General features: G+C 50.8%; 1 protein-coding gene across 1 annotated transcript in view; it reads left to right on the top strand.

Annotated features, from left to right (window-relative positions):
- The window catches only part of NEURL1B (neuralized E3 ubiquitin protein ligase 1B), a 44,520-nt gene extending 24,148 nt beyond the window's left edge, over positions 1 to 20,372 (top strand). The window contains exons 3-5 of the mRNA XM_020870260.2: positions 12,097 to 12,816; positions 15,257 to 15,382; positions 15,708 to 20,372. Of these exons, the coding sequence (XP_020725919.1) occupies positions 12,097 to 12,816; positions 15,257 to 15,382; positions 15,708 to 15,952 (1,091 nt within the window). The 3' untranslated portion in view covers positions 15,953 to 20,372. The remainder of the gene's footprint in view (positions 1 to 12,096; positions 12,817 to 15,256; positions 15,383 to 15,707) is intronic.
- Positions 20,373 to 20,616: the final 244 nt, after the last annotated feature.

The raw sequence follows: 20,616 nt of genomic DNA, 5'->3' as shown, positions 1-20,616 counted from the left end.
ATGACGCCTGGCATGTGGAAGACCCTCAAGAAATAATAGCTAAGAAATGGGAATCTGCCCGTCTGCACGGGGGCTGAGGCATGTGTCTGAAATCCAGGCTTAGGCAGACCAAATTATAAATAGCTACCCATCCTCCAAGCTGGGGTCTTACTCGTGCATTTTAACCATGTTCCCCCATGCTCTTTTCCATGGAAGTTTCTGGTATTTTACCCACAAGAAATGCAGGTTTCTAAAAGCAGGGGGTCCTCTAGACCCCCTGTCACTCTTTTTTGAAGCTCTTTATTCCTATAGAGCAGGGAAACAATCAGGCCTCATTCACCTGCTCCTTCAGACAGCCCAAGTCTTGGTACCAGCCGAGACATCACAGCCACTCCGTAATCAGCACAAGTGGATTAGGATTTAAAAAAATACAAATTGGAAGCAGCCTCTACTGATGACTTTATGAACTGAACAGACCTGTGAGGAGTCATGGACTCTTGCCTCCCTGCCTCATTCGTTTGTTCATTTAACAAGCCTTTGCTGAACCTCTCCAGCACCCCACTCCCCTTGGAGGAAAGGAAAGGGCCGTGGAGCATCAGTGTCGGGGGCAGACAGGAGCCTCCGTTTTCTGATCTGCCAGCAGCGCCCGCGGTGGGTGGTTGGTGCGGAGCACCTAGCACTGGTGTGGGACGATGTTCGCAATGACACATGGGAGGGAAGATGAGATCGGAAAGAATGCCATCCACGGGTGAAGGGAGCATAGGTGAATCTCACTTCCTTCTTTATACCTCTCTGAGTTATCTTTTTAATATATACAGAAAGGGCTGATATTGCTTTTACAAGCAGAAAGGGCAATAAAGTTATTTTCCTTTCTGAAGGTTATATGAGATAATGGAGAACTTACTGACTTGTGATCAAGGCTCAATAAATGTTTCCTTCCCAGGGAAAGAGAAAATTGACATTGGTTATATATCAGGGTGAAGGGGTTATGGGTTTTTTTTTTTTCTCCTCTCCCAAGTTATCAACAATGATTTATAATCAGAAAAAAAATTATAATAAAAATAAGGAAGCAAAGTAGGTACTCTGGGCAGTAGGTACTCTGCTGTTGCCAGCACAGCATGAGAACCACAGAAACCCCACCATAAGTGGGGTCCCTCCCTCCCAATTCCTGGAAGAACTGGGCTTCTGAGAGTGGTGTCCACTGTACCACCTGGATAAATAAGAGGTGGCTGATGTTCGTATCAAGCAAATTCCTCTGGCCTCCTTTTCCTCATGAGGAACAAGAAGGTTAACACAGTTCCTTTAGGGTCTTAGCTGTAAAACTCCGGAATAGGGACCCCGCATCCCTCCTTCAGGTGGCGCTAGTAGTAAAGAACCTGCCTGCAATGCAGGAAACACAGGTTCAAACTCCAGGTCCAGAGATCCCCTGGTGAGGAAAGTGGCAACCCACTTCAGCATTCTTGCAGGGACAATCCCAGACAGAGGAGCCTGGCGGGCTATAGTCCATGGAGTCACAAAGAGTCAGACACGACTCAAGTGTAGGACCATCCATCTGTCCCTCCCTTCCTCTCTCGGGTCCCACTGGATAGAGCCTCAACACCAACAAGCTCCAGCAGCATCTGGTTAAGGCTGTCAGGTTTAGGATGCCCGGTTACACTTGAATTTCACAAAAACGATGAATAATTTCCTTAAGTGTATCCCATGCAATATTTGGGGCATACTTAGAATTTGGTTTTTTAATTTTTATTTTGGAGTATAGTTGATTTACAACAAGTGTATAGGAGTGATTCAGTTATACATATATCCATCCTTTTTCAGATTCTTTTCCCATATAGTTTATTATAGAAAACTGGGGAGAGAAGAATTTGTTGTTTATCTGAAATTGAAATGTAACTTTGCTTCCTATACTTTATCTGGCAGCCCTCATCTGGGAAGCGTCCTCCCCATCTGAGGGATGGGGTGCACTGTTTTCACCCTGAATCTTGAGCCAAAATTAAGTCTCAGAAATAAAAAGGGATTCATAGTCCTTGCCTGTTTCTTTTACACGCTGGAATTGTGCTTTCAGCCCAGCATCCTGCAAGGGGGTCCAGCTGCAGCAGAGAGCACCGCCTCTCTGTGGCCGGACCCTGGGGTACCCCCTCTTGTGAGTTTCAGTCTTTCCTCAAGATAGGCTGACTTAGCCCCTTTTTATTTATTTTTATAGTTCCACTATATATTACAATTAATTTTTAAGTAGCTAAATTAAGATTTTTAGTTGGAGTTTCAGTATCAAGCTCTCAAAAATTAGTAGAATGAATATACAGAAAAGTAGAAGGAAATAGTAGACCTGAAAAGCACCATGAACCAATTCAACATAATTAAGATTTATACAGTTTTCACACAACAGCAGGATACAAATTCTATTCAGGTTCCCATAGACTGTATACTAGGAGACGCTGGACATAAAACAAAGTGCAATAATTTCATGGTCTAAAAGTACTGAAATCATACAGTCTGTTCTCTCATCACTGTGGATTTATGTTAGAAAGACTTCCTTGATGGCTCAGTGGGTAAAGAATCCACCTGCAATGCAGGAGACACGGGAGACACGGGTTTGATCCCTGGGTCAGGAAGATCCCCTGGTGGAGGAAATAACTGAGGCCCTTCTAGATAAACAGTCGAGGGCTTGGAGAAGGGAAGTAGCTTGGTGAGAGTGACAGAACCAGGATTAGAGCCCAGATGCATCTCCCTTTAGTTTGGTGGTTCTCAACCTTGGCTGCATATTGAGGTCACCTTGGGTGGGGGGGCAGGGGGGGGTGTCATGGCTCTCAAAACTCCACTTCCCAGGCTGCACCCAGACCAATTAGATCAGAACCTGGGAGTTGGCTCCAGGCATCCAGGTTTCCTAAGGCTCCTGGGGTGATCCCCAGGTGCAGCCAGGATTGATCACAGTGACCCTTTCTGCACGGGCCCCTGTTCTGGTGTCCCTTTCTGGTGCTGGGCTGAGTTCCTCAGACCTCTAGTTCAGGGCATCGCAGCATCACAGAAGCCCCTTCTCTTGATTTGACTTTTCTGCGTCATCTCCAATCCCTACTTCCACTCACTCTTTCCCCTGCCCAGATAAGCAACACTCTTGATGTCTGGCATAAGTCCTTGAGCATGTATTTTTAAAAAATACACAGAGCTATTTTGTATGTTTGGCATGCATACGTGAATGGTATCGTGCTAAGGGTCTTACTCTGTTTTCCTTTTTTCACGTGCCCCATTTTAAGATTTATCAGTGTCCGTCTGTCTGGTTCCGTGTTTCCTAACTGATGGATACCTGGGTCACCCCCATGCGGACAGCATTGCTGGATACATTCTTCCCCAGGGCTGCCCTGTGGCTGCTGGGGTTACATTCTCTGGGGCACTGATCAGGATGGGCTTACTGGGGCCCGGAGTGGTCCATCCCGAGAACCTGGGATTTCTCTGGATGCTCCTCTGGACCAAAGAGAAAGAGCAAATTAGTTTCTACTGAATCGAGCGGTTCTGGGACCCAGGAGAGGGAGGTTCATCCAAGTCATGCACACCTGTCCCCCCTCTCCTGGCCCCTTTTTCTCTGAAGAAGCCCCTTCCCCGGGCTCTGGAGTGTAGGCCTCATGCCGTCCTGAGGCGGCCCTGTCCCTCTTCCGGGCAGCTCGGGAGTGGTCCACGTCAGGGCCTCTGCCCAGTGGCAGAATGCTGGTCAGACTGAACATGTGACACCAGCCCAAGGCCGCGGCATTGCAGACTGTGCTGTCAGAAACCTTTGCTTTCAAGAGATGGAAACTGGTTCAATCTCACTCAAGCAAAAATAAAGGGAGTTAATGTCTCATGGACTGCAAATTCCAGGAAGCAGCTGCTTGTTAGCCTGGCTCAATGCAGGGGCCTGAGGAGTAGCACCCAGAATATTGACCTGTCTTTCCCTCTTGCCCTGTCTTTATGTCATCCCCCAGCAGCTTTCCCTTTGGGGAGGGGGCAAGGCCACCATTATCTCCAGTTCCATATCTCATGAACTTAACAAATCTAGCAGGAAAGCTGCTGCGATCTCAAGATCTGGCCTCGCTGATCTCCATGGCCAGAGGGATGAGATAGAGGGACTGGCCAAGTTAAGGCTCCCTGCTCAAGGTAATGAGTGGAAATAGGGTGGGGAGAAGTTCCCTCCAAAGAAAAGCTGGTGCTAAGACCAGAAGAAGCAGGGACTGGATGCCAGAAGCCAGGAACAGCAGCTGCCCAAAGGCTTTATGTGGGAGTCGTGAACCAACCTTGAGAGCCTTGAGCCCTTCTGTGAGCTTACTGGACTTCCCCTGTGCCGGGCACCACGCTGAGGGCTTTGCTGGGTGATGTCTCCCAGATCCTACAAGAACCCCGTGAGACAGGACACAGTGTTGTCCCCATCCGCAGACCCCGCATGGATGGATAACTTGGCCAAGGTCACCTAATGGTTGGTGGTTCTCCAGCCAGTATCTGTTCACTAGGATTTTATCAAATGAACAAATTATGTGATAAAGATGAACTTGTCGATCTAAATCATGGCCTGCTGGTCTGAGTGCATCACTCCATGTTGCAGATGAGGAAACTGAGGCCAGAGAGGGGCAGGGACCTGCCAGCTCATCAGTGGCGGTGGTGCGTGATAGGGTGTGGCCCGGGACGCAGAGAGGTGCCTTGGCGTGGGACCTGCGAGCACCTGCATCAGGCTGGCAGGAGCGGCTGCCGCTGGCTTCATCCAGAGCCCGAGGGGGACCCGCTCAGAGCAATGGGCTTGGGTAGTTACTGTTTCCTTTACAAACAGCCCAGCCCAGCGCCCAGCCCCGCCCCCACAGTCAGGCCTCTGCTTGGCAAGCTGGCCTGAAGGCTTCTTTCCCCGTCAGGAGTGGGATCGCCACTCTGTGGCCATGTCCCACTAGGGGTCCCTGAAGGCCCACTGTGTGCCGGGTGCAGCATGAGGCACATGGTTACTCCTTCCACAGCTCTGCTGTCCGCCCTCCCTGCGGGCCTGTGAGGCAGGGGTAGGGCTCCCCACACTGCAAGGGGAAGCTGAGGCCGCAGCCAGCACTGGCCAGGGACCAGCCGGGGTCTGTCTGTTGACCTGTCCAGCCTTCTTTGGTTGGCAGCAAGGTGGCATGCAGAAAGGCCCAGGCTCAGTGCCCAGACCCTGCCTGCTGCCTGCCCTCCCGTGCCCCTGGTGGAAGGAGCTCTGCTCCTGTCCCCTCTGCCTGTTCAGGGACACTCTCTGGCCATCTGTCCCTTTCTTCAGCCTCCTGCTCCTTCTCCACAGAACCATCCCCGCGAGCACACGCAGGGTTCTTTAAAGAAAATGCCCTTGACAATCTCTTCCACTGGCTACTACCATTTCTCTGCCCTCCTTCAGAGCAAAACTTTCCTAAAGGTGTTGTCTACACCACCCCCTCCTGATCCCTGCTTCAGCTCAGCCCAGTGAAATTTAATTTAAAAAAAAACTGTTGAATGTGAAATTAAAAAGACACAAATAGAAAGCAACTTTCTTTAACATTGTACAAAACAGTATGAGTAGATCCCAAAGGAAAGGAAACATTATCACCTTTACACCACCCTCTGATTTCTCATAATTACTATTCAAACAATAGAAAGTATAGCTGGCAAATTAAGAACTGGGGAAGAGAGAAGCCCCAAACCCCTTTTCTACCATGTTTGTTCTGCACTGCATATGGCGGTGCTTCCACAGTTTCTGCTGTTTCTGCACTGGCCCAGGACTGCAGTTGCAGGTAAAACTGAACCTGCCTAGGAGCTGAGGGAGACAAGAAATGGTGGGTCCGTAGCCTGGTGTGCCTGTAATTTTTAGGTTCTGCCAAGACGACTTTCTCTTGAAGTTAAACCAAAGACACCTGCCTATATTCCCGAGGCTTTGTAGTATGTGCAGCAATGGATGGATCCTGAGGAGGATCAACACTTGATCTCTACCAGTTACCCATGTAGTCATCACTGATCCAGCCTGGCCTGACTCACCCCGTGCCCCATCTCGGTCAGTGTGAGCCCTTCAGCTTCGTCTCCTGGCTCACAGCACCCTCGGGTGCTATGAAGAAAGGTGGTCCCAGCCGCCTCGGTCACACACAGGCAGCCAGTGCTTGCGGACCACCAGAAACCCTTCTCGCTCCCACCTTATGAAATCTCTCCCTCGTGCACCAAAATCTGGCTGCAGCAGAGCCGTCCCCGCGCTCAGTGGGCCTCGGCCTCATGCTGCCGAGCCCAGAGCGGTCGTCCCCATTCTCTCGCCAGGCCTCGCTCCTGCTCCAGGTGACCTGTCCCGCCTCGCCAGCCTGCGTCTGGCCCCAGGCCTCCAAAGCTCCTGGATCTCCTTCCACCTCCTGGGCCGCTCCTCCCTGCCTGGTTCCACATGCTGAAAGCTCCAGGATTCTGTCCTAGGCCCTCTCGTTCTCTTTCCTTCTTACTATTAAGTCATCACCTTAAATATGCATGGAGAAAAGTGCATAGACAACTGTAGAATTTAACAGCTGAGGCAAGGCCATTTCTTTTTCAGTTCAGTTTAGTCTATTAGTTGTGTCCAACTCTTTGCAACCCCATGGACTGCAGCACACCAGGCTTCCCTTCCATCACCAACTGCTGGAGTTCACCCAAACTCATGTCCATTGAGTTGGTGATGCTATCCAACCATCTCAACCTCTGTTGTCCCCTTCTCCCGCCTTCAATCTTTCCCAGCATCGGGGTCTTTTCCAATGAGTCAGTTCTTTGCATCATATGGCCAAAGTATTGGTTTCAGCTTTAGCATCAGTCCTTCCAATGAACATTCAGGACTGATTTCCTTTAGGATTGACTGGTTTGATCTCCTTGCAATCCAGGGGACTCTGTGAGTCTTCTCCAACACCGCAGTTCAAAAGCATCAATTCTTAGGCACTCAGCTTTCTTTATGGTCCAACTCTCACATCCATACATGACTACTGGAAAAACCATAGTTTTGACTAGACAGACCTTTATCAACAAAGTATTTCTTTTTATATCCCCTTTCTCCAGATGATCTGAGCTTGTCACTGACCCTTGAATCCCATGTCTAAGCTGCTGGCTCCCAAATCCATATTCCCAGCCCTAACACCACCCTTGAACTCCAGACTTACTCTGCCTACTCACATCTCCTCCTGGCGTCTGAAGAGGCTTCCCACACGGAACACATTCAGACAGCCCTCACAGTGGATGGCACCACCCACTTGGTGAGCTAGTCCAAAATTCAAGAGTCATGCTTGATTTCTCACCCGGCATCCATTCTGTCAGAATGTTCTGTCACTTCTGCCTCCAGGACACACCCCACGGCAGTCCTGAGATGCTGAAGTGGCTGAGGGATGGCCCCTTGTCTCTGCTTCTTCCAGTCCTCTTTTTCATCTTCACAGAAAGGTGGTTTCTCTTGTGGCATAAATTCTGCTTCACTGCCAGGCCCAGACATGGTTGACCTGAGAAAGCCAGGAAGAAGGGGAGGAACTGACCTCCATCGCAGACCAGACGCAGGCCTGGAGGCGGCCCAGAGAGAGTGGGAAGTCAGGGCACCATCCCAGCTAATCCAGCCTCCATCTGCCCCACCTGGGACCGCTGTGTGGGGGTGCTTGGTGGACGACCGTGGAGGGAGGGTCTGCTTACTGGACCCTTCCTCAGGGAAATCGGGTCCCCTGGGGACCACAGCTCCACTTGGCCTGGGACTGAGTCCCTGTGCTGGGCAGCTCAAAGAACAATAAGGATATCTCCATTTGGGGGGCAGTGTTCCTAGTCATAAGGAGCCTGGCTTACGAGTCACATAGCCTGAGATGGAATCCCATTTCTGTCACCCTTGGCTAGGTGACCTTGAGTAACACTCTACCTCGAAAAGCCTGTGTTCTCCCACTGTGAAATGTGCCGGCATGGCATAGTGGTAAGGACTGCTAAGGATGAATGCATGGGGTTGCTTCTGACTGATGCTCAAGTAAATGGCTGTATATACTTTCACCAGGTCCAGAGAGTGGGTTTGGAGTCGAGTCACAGGTTAGAACCAGGCAGTTTTGATAAGCTTCCTTGGTGGTCTCTTGATGCGGCTGGATTTCTCCCTGTAGCCACCTGTCTGATTCTCTACAGAGAATCTTTCATAGGTAGATTCTCAAGCGTCAGGCGTAAGCCAGCACTCTGCCATCTTGGGCCTGTCTCACTCAGCAACAATTGGCTCCCTGTATAAAGCGAGGAGACCCAGCCTTTCTGAGGGACCACTGTGTGCCAGGTCCGAGGTTAAGTGCTATCACACACTCTGTAATGCTAGCCTGGAAAAATACCAAGCTTTCACTGTCTCAGACTTCACACATGCTGTTCTTTCTTCTGGAATGCTCACGCTCCACCCCCCAGCCACCATTCCCTCAGGCTTTGTCTTGGCTCCAAGAGGGCTGTTCTGACCCATTCTCAGGCCCCACTTCTGACCTTTGATACACTCAATAGGATACCAGTTCTGCCACTGCCTGGCTGTGGGGCTTGGAGTAACTCACCTTGCCTCTCAGAGTCTCCGAATCCCCTACTGGCATGTTCCCATTTCTCAGAGCATTGTGAGGTGGCAGCTCTCACCTGTGATGGTGGCACTCATCACAGTTCGGAAGAGGAGTTAGTTTTCTGTTAGATGCTTCATTACCGTCTGTCCCTCCCACTGGAGTGGGAGCTCCGTGCCAGCTCGTTCTCTTCACCCAGGGTCCAGCACACTGCTTGGCACCTGGCAAGCACTCTATACATTTTGTTAACAAATGTTGAAGGAATAATGATAATTAACATGTTCTGAGCACTTACTTTGTGCCATGCTTTGCTGGACTCTACAAAAGCATCTAATTTAATCTCTGTAACAACATGGGTAGGAGTGTGGAGGACAGGTATCACCATTATTCCATTTTAAGCTGAGAAAGTTGAGATTCCAAGAGGTGAAGTGACTTACCTCAAGTCACCTGTCAGGAAGAGCTGAAGCCAAGACTTGAACCTACGTGTACCTACCTCCAGGCCGTGACCTTAATTAGGGTGCTTACTGAAGAACGGGCTCTTCTGTGGCGCTCTTAGGGGCAAGGAGGAAGAGCTTTGGGCACGGCCTCACAAGATGCCTGTGGTGCAGGGAACCCTGGGAAAATGCATTACTCCAAGAGGCTCCCGAAAACATCCCCTTGCCTTAAATGCCTTTTCAAAACAACTGCTTGTGTTCGTCTGCTCTTACTCGCTTTTCCCTGATTTTACAAAATCAGTTGTTTTGTGGTTTTAGTCACTAAGTCGTGTCCTACTCTTTTGTGACTGTGATGTCCATGGGATTTCCCAGGCAAGAATACTGGAGTGGGTTGCCAATTACTTCTCCAGGGGATCTTCCCAACCCAGGGATCGAACCCATGTCTCCTACATTAACAGGTGGATTTTCTTACCAGCCCCTAGGGAAGCCCCAGAAAATCAATATATGTTCGTTAAAGAAAAGTGAGAAAATCTGAAAACACTTAAGAAGCAAATTTCCACCCGAGACAATCACCCTCAAATTTCTATGTATTTCGTTTCTTGTTCCTATGCATCCCATGAACACATGCATCCCATATTAATTAGAACCAAATCATACAGTTTAGTATTCTTTGTTGTTCAGTATCACAGGCATTTCCCCACATTGTTAAATATTAATTGAAAACTTGATTTTTAAAAATATTGGAGGTTTTGATAAAACTTTGTAGCATACATGTTTACTGTAGAAAAGTTGGAAAATACAGAAAAATCTGAATTCCTCATAACCTTACGTACCTGAGAAATAATAACCATTAACATTTTATGTTTTCTAGACCTTGATTTCCTCTGCACATATAGTAGTATAGACAGATAGATACAGACACATGCACACATATATACTTTTTCTAAGGACCAAACTGAAATCGTTCTTCTTCCCTCATGTTATGGGGAAGCATCCTCTAACACAAGACAAACTCAAATGTTCACAGAGCCCAACCGAGTAGCTGAGATGGGTGAAGGGGCCAGCTTAGGGCCATGGGGAATGGGAGCAAGCTCTCACCCATTGGTGACATGCTGGAATTCAGACCCTTGCGTTACCAGAACTGACTTTCCAAAAGAGGCTGCAAATCCAGTTTAAAGTAAAATATCTTGACTCACAAGTCCTAGCCACTAATTAAAAAAAAAATTTTTTTTTAAAGACAAAGTGTTGACTTATTTAACAAACCAACAGAAGGGGAAAAAAGAAGAGACATCCATAGCTTAAAAGAGACAAATGACAACGAGTGGATTTTATTTGGATCTTCATTCAAACAAACTGGGGAAAAAAGCATATTCTCACACACAATATGACAAGAAGTCTTTAAATTGGATATAGACATACTGAAATTTTTTAAGATAAAATGACACGTCTAGGATTTACTTCAAAATAATAATAGGAGGGAGAACTGATGGGGGCATCAATGAAACAAGATTGGTCATGAATGCTAACTGTTCAATCTGGGTAAAAAGCAATGATTATCTATGTTTTGTATAATCAATTGTATGCATTTATGTTTTCAAAATTAACAAGTTAAGAAAACAAAACCAAGGAAGAACACCAGTAGGCCAGCCAGACAGGTCTGTGAACCACCACCAGAACTTGGATGGCCAGTTTGCAATCTCTGCCCTGTATATGGAGGGAGCTGTTCAGTCCCTCAGTCACGTCCGCCTCCTTGCGACCCCAGGGACTGCAGCACACTGGGCTTTCCTGTCCGTCACCATCTCCCGGAGTTTGCTCTAACTCATGTCCACTGAGTTGGTGATGGAGGGAGTCCGGGTAGGGAATAACATATGAGGCTCTCACCAGGGGTTTGGGCATGCTTTTTGAAAATCATGTTCACAGTTATAATATTTGAAATGCTAAAGAGAAAGAAATATTTTTTCCCTTAATATAAATGACAGAATGCTAAGAAAATCTTAGCTGGAGTGGTCCAGTTTTAAAAGTTTGAGAAACAGTTTTTCTTGCTTCATTTACTTGTTAACAAGAATATTTTTAATCACAAAAACAATTTCAAAATAATTCTTTCTCTCCCTGATATCTCTGTTATTGACTGGCAGTCAGTCTCTTCCAGAGACCTCATTCACTTACTCATCTAATATACTACATCATAATGAAGGCATCTGCCAAGTACTCTGCTAAGCCCTGAGACTTGGTGGTAAATAGACTGTCACAGACGCTGCGCTCCAGGGACCCACAGTGTAGGTGGGGAGATGATCAACAAGTAATCTACCAAAGCATGAAGACCTGTATTAACTGGATGACAAACACTATTTTTATTTGCTTTTTTACTTAATAAAGATCAAGAGCATTTTTTCATATTACTAAGTTACTCAAAAAATATTTTCATCACTGTGACTTTCAAAAAACTCCCCCTTGGTTTCCTATTCTATAAAATGAGTCCCTTTCTTGCAGAAACCTTACACATTAAAAGTTCGAATAGCACCCAGGTATCGTGCTCCCTGCTGCAGACACAGCAGTGAGGAGGGCAGGCCTTCTTTCAGAGGCAGCATGGAACCTGGCAGCCCCGGGGTCCAGGCCTGACTTTGTCACCTAGTTGCTGGGCAACCTTGGTCATGTTCCCTAGCCCATGTGCCTCCGCTCCTTCTCTGCTGAATGGTGGGTGGTAACGGTACACACCTCACAGGTAGCAGGAGACTAAATGATCTGTGAAAAGGGGCTTAAAGTAACACCCTGTCACAGAGGAAGGCCACAAACTCGAGGGTTTGCTCCTTCCCTTGGAGCTTATGTACTCGTTGGGGGAGGCAGAGAGTAAAGATTCTGAAACGCCCTTTAAATCTTCAAAATCCTCGGGTGGGGGGAGGAGGAAGAAGCTGCAAAGGGGGAAAGTAGAAGAGAGAAAGGAGGGAGAGGAAAGGATGGAGGGATGCGAGGAAGAGGAGGAAGAAGGGAGGAAGGGCCTAGTCGGAACATCCCAAAGATACGATTATGCCAGAGCGCTCGGAGCGATGCTTAATCCAATTCTACGCACCGGGAGATCTCAAATAAACCCAGGAAGGAATCAGAAAAATAAAGGGCGGGCCGGGTGGGGTGGGGCGCGGGGAGGTCACGGCCTGCCATGCTCCCCTCGCGCTCACCGCCCTTCTTCTGCCCTCCTCGCGCAGAGAGCGGGTTCGCCGACACGCTGACGCCCGCGCGCCTCGGCCAGGCCCGATTCAGCGCCTGCCTGCCGCCCAGCAGCCACGACGCGGCCAACTTCGACAACAACGAGCTCGAGAACAACCAGGTGGTGGCCAAGCTGGGCCACCTGGCGCTGGGCCGCGCCCCAGGCCCGCCCCCCGCCGACCACGCGGCCGCCGCCATCCCGTGCGGGCCCCGCGAGCGCCAGCGGCCCTCGTCGTCGCCGGCGCTGCTCGAGGCCGACCTGCGCTTCCACGCGACGCGCGGGCCCGACGTGAGCCTGTCGCTCGACCGCAAGGTGGCCTGCGCGCCGCGCCCCGACGGCGGCCGCACCCTCGTCTTCTCCGAGCGCCCACTGCGGCCCGGCGAAAGCCTCTTCGTGGAAGTGGGCCGCCCGGGGCTGGCGGCCCCCGGCGCGCTGGCCTTTGGCATCACGTCGTGCGATCCGGGCGGGCTCCGGCCTGCCGAGCTGCCCGCGGACCCCGACGCGCTCATCGACCGCAAGGAGTACTGGGTGGTGGCGCGCGCCGGGCCGGTGCCGAGCGGCGGCGACGCGCTCAGCTTCACGCTGCGGCCCGGCGGCGACGTGCTCTTGGGCGTCAACGGGCGCCCGCGCGGCCGCCTGCTGTGCGTCGACACCACGCAGGCGCTCTGGGCTTTCTTCGCCGTGCGCGGCGGCGCCGCCGGCCAGCTGCGCCTCCTCGGTGAGTCCCCCGACTGCGCGTGCGCGGGGCTCGCCCCGGAATACCCGGCGCCCGCTGGATAGGTGTCAGCTCCAGCAGCCGCTGAAACCCAGCCAGCAGTCCCCCAGACTTGAGCACGCAGCAGAACCGTCTGGCCTCCACTTAGTTTCCGATTCAGTAGGGGTGGGCCCCCAGAAGATGCATTTTTAACCAGGGCCCCGGGGATGCCCATCCCTGGACCACACCCTGTCCATACCAACCCAAGTAACCCGCTGGTGTTAGGAATTTTTTTCCCCCATTATTATGTTTTATTATATGCATGTTTTCACATTATATAGAGTATATTACGTGCCAGAGATAAAGAAAATACAGCTACATTTAAAAGAGGAAAATGAGAATAACATCATCCACAGAAAATAGGATGCAGGCTTGAACCACCACGTTTTGAGATTGATTTTTGCATTCATTCATGCCACACATAAACACGGAGTGCACCCCGCATCCAGCTATGGGTCAATCCGTGAGCTCCCAAGATGGGCAGGGCAGAGGACTGGATACAGACCTTGGACCTCCTCGAATCCTCTCGGGCACCCAGATGGAGATTTGCACGGTGTGATGTTCGCTACAGCAGAGGGGCTTCTCTTCTCTCCAGCTTGGTGGAGCCGGGCTGGTGGTCAGGGAAGGCTTCCAGAGAGCACAGCTCTGTTTTTGAGTTTTAGGAAGTCCAAACAATGACAGAAACAATGAATGCTTCATATGTCACGTCATTCAGTTTTATCCTCCTGATACCCCTGTAAAACCAGTATCATTATCCATGAAGATGCATTCAGTGTAGAAAGGGAGCGATGACCTGCATGGTGCGGCTGTGAGGATGAAATGATGAGGTGCATACAATGCTTTTAGCAGGTGCCTGCCACATGCAGCATGTTTAGTAAGTAGCATTAGTAATGACAGTGACTTGCTGTTTAGTTGAGGACAGAGGAGGAACAGGGTGGCAGTGGTTGTCATTTGGTCGGTTTGGGTTTGTTTAAGGGACCATCAGACATAGTCATCATTTCAGCCTGAACTAAGTTGCCCGAATTCCCACTGGGGCTTTGCAAGAACTAAGCCTAGAGTCCTTCTCCGCCTCCCCAGCACCCATAGGAGAACCAGGATGAGCCTTTGAGTAGGCAGGAGGAGAAGATAGAACAGCATTTGGAGGCCAGAGACTTGCGCTCCTGATCCCTATCTGACAGCAGCCCTGGTGCTGTAATCTGTCCGTCAGTCCTCTAGTAGGGCATAGGACGGGTCGTGTCTCTTCACATCAGAAATAACCATCATTTCCTGAACCAACAGTTCAGGGAAGAAAACCCATCCATGTTGAACACTAGTCAGGAGTCTTCTAGTTGCAAGTAACAAAACCCCACTCACAGTGCCCTAAGCAAAAGGCATTTGGGGAGTACCCACATACCGTAGAAGTCTGGGAGTGTATTGGATGGATTCAGGAACAGCTGGATCTAGGTGTTGAAAGTATGTCATCAGGATTCTACTTCTCTTTCCATCTCAAAGCTCTACTTTCCTCTGTGTTGGCTTCACTCTCAGGCACACCTTACAGCACCAGGCTTTTCTCTCGATGGAATGGGTCCCTTCTTTCCTAGTGGTGCTAGTGAAAATCACAGAATCTGGGCTTGCAGGCCTTGCTTGAGTTAGGTGCACTTCACTGGTAAAGAATCCACCTGCAATGCTGGAGAAAGTGAAAGTGAAACTGAAGTCGCTCAGTCGTGTCCGACCCTTTGCGACCCCATGGACTGTAGCCCACCAGGCTCCTCTGTCCATGGGATTCTTCAGGCAAGAATACTAGAGTGGGTTGCCATTTCCTTCTCCAGGGGACCCCGGTTCAATTCCCAGGTCGGGAAAATCTGCTGGAGAAGGGATAGGCTACCTACTCTAGTATTCTTGGGCTTCCCTGGTGGCTCAAATGATAAAGAATCCACCTGTAATGCGGGAGATCTGGTTCGATCCCTGGGTTGAGAAGATTCCCTAGAGAAGGGAACGGCAACTCACTCCAGTAATCTGGCCTGGAGAATTCCATGGACAGAGAAACCTGGCAGGCTATAGTCCATGGGGTCGCAAAGAGTCAGACATGGCTGATCGACTTTCACTTTTACTTTCCCTGAACCACCATTGAGACCAAGGGTAGTTCTTTCTTATTGTCTTGGCCTGGATCGTGTGCATGAGGGTGAAGTAGTACCTCCAACAAAATTCCAGTGCTGTTTCTGAAACAAGAATGGAGGTCAGGCCGACACAGACCAAATGGCTACCCCACTTGTACGATGCCATCAGTTCTTAGCAGAATCCTACGCAGTAGCTCTTGTCCTCCATTAGATCCATGAGGAAGTGAAGGTGCAAAGCAGTGAAGAGCCAGGGACCAGCAGAGCAGAGCCCACCTCCCATGTCTCTGATGGAGTCTCTTTGGTCTCAGGAACCCTGCAGTCCAGCCCTGCGACCACATCCCCGTCAGGGTCCCTCAGTGGCTCCCAGGACGACAGCGACTCCGACATGGCCTTCAGTGTCAACCAGTCCTCCTCAGCATCTGAGTCATCCCTGGGTAAGGACGTGTGGAGCCTGGGGGTGCAGGGAGATGGGCTGCACTGGTGGCTGTCAGCCCTTCCCGACCTTGCCCCCACCCCCGCACCCTCTCCTGGAGGGAGGAGGAACACCTGGATGTGGCATTCCAAAGGGTGATAACGGTGCTTGCTGCTTGGGGGAGGAGCATAGGAAAAGGGGCAAAACCCGGAAGAAAAACTGAAATCCGTGTCTCCCAGAGTTGTCCCCCCATGGGTTCTGCCGCAGAGGCTCTGCCCTCCTGGGGTTGCCCGGCAGAGCCCCACTGGGAACCACGAGTTGAGGTCTGCCTGCTCTCCCTTTCGCAGTGACGGCACCCAGCTCCCCGCTGAGCCCGCCCGTGTCGCCCGTGTTCTCCCCGCCCGAGCTGGCGGGCAGCAAGAACAGCGAGTGCACAGTGTGCTTCGACGGCGAGGTGGACACGGTCATCTACACGTGCGGACACATGTGCCTGTGCCACGGCTGCGGCCTGCGGCTCAAGAGGCAGGCCCGGGCCTGCTGCCCCATCTGCCGGCGGCCCATCAAGGACGTCATTAAGATCTACAGGCCGTAGCCTGGCCCGCCCACGGGCCTTGACCAGAGCAAGGTCAGCTTTCTGAAGCCCACCCCCCTGGGCCAGGCACCCACCATAGCCGCCAGGGAGCCCAAGGGCCCTGCCATCTCGCCCGCCACCCTGCATTGGTGGGCACGGCGTGACAGTCGTGGAGATGAGGCCCCCGGGGGCCCGAGTCCAAGTGAGGGTTGCTTCTGGCCTGAAAGTGCTGCGCCCCCAAAAGGCCGCCCCCGGTGATCTCAGCTGGGAGCCTGTCCTGTGCAATGCCTTCTGCTGGCGTTGGTTGAGTGTGTGTGCAAGAGGGGGTGGGCTGAGAATGACTGAGAGAAACCCATTGGTATTTATCCAGGGATCCAGGCTCTAGGAGGTTATTTAACACTAAGGAATGTGCAATCTGGAGCCCAGACGGCAGCGGGACAAGAAGCTGTTCACTTTCTGAGGCTATGACGTCAGCTGGTTTTGAATATATGGAACCTGCACCTAAACAGAACTCCCACGGATGGTATAGGAAAGGGACAGTCAGATTTTCTAAGGCGAGGAAAAAATAGCTCATTGTTTACAGCTCCAAAGCGGCGACTCCTCCGGGGTGGGGGTGGGGGGTAGGTGGGTGGAGAACCTAAAAGAACAATTTGCTTTTTTAGTATCTAACTCAGTCTCTCAGTCTCGGAGAGCAGTTCTGAGGGTGCTTGGGCCAGAGCTCTGGGTGGTGTCCCCTCTAGAAGCCTTGTCACCCCTTCGCCCCCAGACCACCTAATAATAAGTGCTACACCCCTTGACTCCATCCGTAAATGCTTTCAGTCTGTACCACCCTCACCATCTCCAAGAAAATAAAACAACAGGTCCCCTTTTCCTGGGGGAGGGAAAGAATCCTAGATGCCAGAGAACCCCCTGGGGTTGGAAAGAGCCACTCCTCAGCTCTCCAGTTTTCCTGCTGAAATGCTAGGCCTGGCATTCGCCAGCAGCTGTGAGCATCACCAAGGTGACCTGCTGCCAAGTAGAGGGCGGAAGCGTGGCTTTGCCACCATCTTTGTTCTGATTCTCAGCTCATCTTCCCCTGCTGATTACTGAGATGTTACCTGATCGTTAGGATGTTAGCTAGAAACTGAGACACTCTCTGAAAATGCTGACCTTGTGACTCTCCCCCTCCCCAGGGCAATTTGCTGGGCGTTTTCTAGGTCCCTGGCCCTGCTTCCCCTCCCTTACCCCCTCACCCCTGCCCGGGCCCATCTCTGCAGACTCCCAGATCGTTGGCAGGCCTGCAGTTCCCGTCTGGGCCCCACCTCTTCCCTGTCTTGTGCTGTGTCTTGAGAGGGCCCCGAGCCTCTGTTTCCCACTTCCCGGTCTGTCTAAGAAGAAGCCTAGCACCTGCCCACGCCGGAGCTCTTGGGAGGACCAGCACAACATTCTACAAAGTCCAAGACACCTTGTGAAAAGCAGGTATTTTTATTCCAGTTCCTAATCTGCTCATCTGTTGAGGAAGACAAGGAAAGGAGGACATTCAGAGTTTATGCATTCATCTAACACATTTTGCTGGGTGTCTGGAGGCCCCTTCTGTAGATCAAGTCTCATAAGGCCAGTCAGTCCATGCCCTTGTGGTGCTCCGGGTCTTGGACTATCTGCTTCTTCGCTCTTCTGACCTGCTCTCAGCTTCAGAAACCCTCCTCTTGCCCCTGCAGGAATCCCTGATTGGTTTTTTTCCCCCCTTGTGAACTTGGGAACTACACCCAGATTTTAATTTCATAGCAGAACCTTCAGGCGAGCAACTGACACTCCACCATTTGCCAAATTAAGAGTTTGCAAATCTAGGCAGTGCTCAGTGCCCAGCTGAATTTGGTCAGCTGAGTTTTTCCCCCTCGTATTGGGTGTGGGCAAGGCCATGCACAGGCCCCAGGAGAGGGCTCATCACCCCCCCGGGCTGGTGTTCTCCAGGCAGCAGCTCCCCCGCCTGGATTGAGCCTCAGTCAGGAGCCCCGGGAGTCTCTGCAGCCAGCGCCTCCCTCCTGTCACCTCGGGTTCCAGCCTGGCTCAGTGCAGCCGTGGCCAGGAATCCAGCGGCCCGGGGCCTGGACCCAGGGCGGGCCAGGACGTGTGCCTGGCGACTTGTCACCTGGGAAGGAGGGAGCTCGTGGCCTGGAGAACTCGCTCTGCAGCCGCTGTTAGTAGCATCCCCATTTCCAAGAGGAGTTAAAGGGGTGTTTAGACGTTTCCTCTAAACCGATATATTCAGCACTGCAGAGAAGCTGCCCACACTGCCCTCTAGGTTCTGTCTGGAGAAGGGGCAGGAGGAAAGAGACGGGAATCATGGTCCTTTATTTGGCAGCCCTGTGTGCCCTGCATGGCACTGGGGAGGTGTGTCCCCATGCCAATCCTGCGAGGCAGGTCTTCACTACCACACTGAAGACACCACCGGTTATAAAACACACCGTTCTGTGTGCCACTAAGGGAAAAACACTGCCAATTTTAACTCTAAGGTGCCACAGCTATACAATTCATTTTATTCAGACAAGTTACATAGAAAAGCTGTGTTCTTTAGAATCAGTGGGATCTGCTATTACTCCATTTGGCAGGTGAGAAAACTGAGGACCATGAAGTGAAGCAGGAGGTGGCAGGACTGGGCTTCAAGCCTGGTGGTGCCTGGTGCTGAATCCCACACTCTCCACTGCCTCTCCCCAGGTCCAGAAAGCTCAAGAAATTGCTTGAGTTTTCTTCCTTCAGGCTCGCCTGGGCAGCCCCTGGAGAGAGCCGGGCACGTGCTCCTGTGTGAGGGTTCCAGCCCCAGACTGACGCCTCTTGGCCACCCGAAGCCTGGGAAGACCCATGTCCTTTCTTTCAGGCTCATCTGCCCACTGCCACCTTCTCCTGGCCTCTTCCTAGTACATGCGGGCACCCGTCTGGGGCAACCTGGGGGAGAGCCATGTCCCATTCACCTTCCTGGGCCCTGTGACCACCACCCTCTTAAAGCAGGGCCCCCTGGGAGGGGAGGGGAGACCGGAAAATGCCCCCTTTGTTGGGATCTGGTGCCACCAGAGAAATCTGGCTGTTTCCAAGTCAAGATAAACTCCTTTGTCTAGCCCATTCTTAGAACTGGGAGTCTCCTGGGATTTAGCTACCTGGGGCAGCTGCTCCCTGAAGTGTAACAAGACTTTTTCAGCCATCCACAATTCCTGGTCAGCAGGGCCTGTGTTCTGTAGATAGGGACGGGAACTGGGTCTAAAGACGAACCTGCAGGCAGCGCATGGCACAGAGCAGGAGGTGGACAGATTTGCAGACTTGTATTTGACCTGTCCAGTGCTGGGTCCTGTGATGGCACATAGTAGGTGTTCATTAAAGGTTTCCTGAGCAGTCCAGAGATCCGGTTATGAGTGTTCAAGGATTTGGTAAAACATCATGTACACATGCACGCAGAGTCATTCAGTGAACATGTGCTAAGCATCTATTACCTGTGGAGTGCGAGGAGGCCCAAGTGAGGGAAGGACATCATGAGACATTTGGGGCAGAGTTCGAGGGTTCTCTTGGCTGTTCTGTTGCCTTGGGGGTCTGTCTTAGCACACAACTGCTTTCCAGACCCAGAGACCCCCGCACACTTCAGAAACCCTTCTCTGCATTAGGAATGCCAGACACCTTGCAGTCAGCAAACTTCCTGCTGAAATGGCCTTTGGCAGAACTGTTAAGAGCCCCACCAACTGATGATGGCCCTCAGGCCTTGCCAGGGAGGGAGATGTGGGGAGAGAGCTACCTGCTACTTTCAGGCCTTGGGACTGGTGGCTAGAGATCAATCCCCAAGTGTTCAGGGAACCCCGACATTTCCAGAATAGGAGTGCACAAAGTTGGCAAATGAGAGGCAGTCTCCTTCCGCCGCTCACTCTGGTCTCTGCCCCGGTTCTGGCAGAGAGGCTCTGGCTCAGGAACACGCGGCCTCTCTCCGTGTCTAATTGTCTCACCGTCTAAAGAGGTGACTTGTACAACAATCTGTCCGTGCCTTATGAAAGTGTCCGTGCACTTTTAATCCTTTTTAAGAGCAACTTTAAAAAGTGGGCCAGGGACTAGCATACATGGTAGTGTTCTAGAAATCTGTGGTAATCACTGAAACTTCGGCCTTGTGTATTTGATGTTGGAGTGAAGAAGTGTATGTTCCCCATCCCGCCCTTCTACTACCTGTGTACAGACCTTTTTAAAAGTGTCTTGTTTCTTATTTTTCTGATTCAATACTGTGACCCTCCAACACAGACTAATCTTCGGGGATCTGTAATAAAGGTTTCAAAACCTGAGGGCAGTGGGTTGGGAAGGGTTTGCACTGGTCCTGTGTGTTGTGCTTTTGCGTGTTGTGTGTTTTGATTTTTGTCTGTTTTTATTTGTTTTATATTAACATAATTTTCCTGTTTAAGAAAACAAATACAACTTTGGCTTGTTAAAAAAGAAAGTCTCTTCAGGACTGTTTTAAAAAAAATCACAATTACCTATATTGTTGGGGAGTGGAGGTGAGGGATACAAATCATTGCCAGCCTTGAGAAAATAATTTGCAAAATGTCTATAGAACCCTAAGAATATTCAAACCTTTTGCCTAGTAACTCCTAAGAAAATATCCTTAGGAACTAATTCTTATTGAGGGTAAGCTCCATATTTAAAGATGGTCATTACAGCATTATTTATAACAGTGAAAAACT

The sequence above is a fragment of the Odocoileus virginianus genome, chromosome 14 (assembly GCF_023699985.2).
Source record: "Odocoileus virginianus isolate 20LAN1187 ecotype Illinois chromosome 14, Ovbor_1.2, whole genome shotgun sequence".
NCBI classification, from domain to species: domain Eukaryota; kingdom Metazoa; phylum Chordata; class Mammalia; order Artiodactyla; family Cervidae; genus Odocoileus; species Odocoileus virginianus.
The sequence above is the reverse complement of the archived record's forward strand: the minus strand, read 5'-3'. Positions and strand labels throughout refer to the sequence as shown.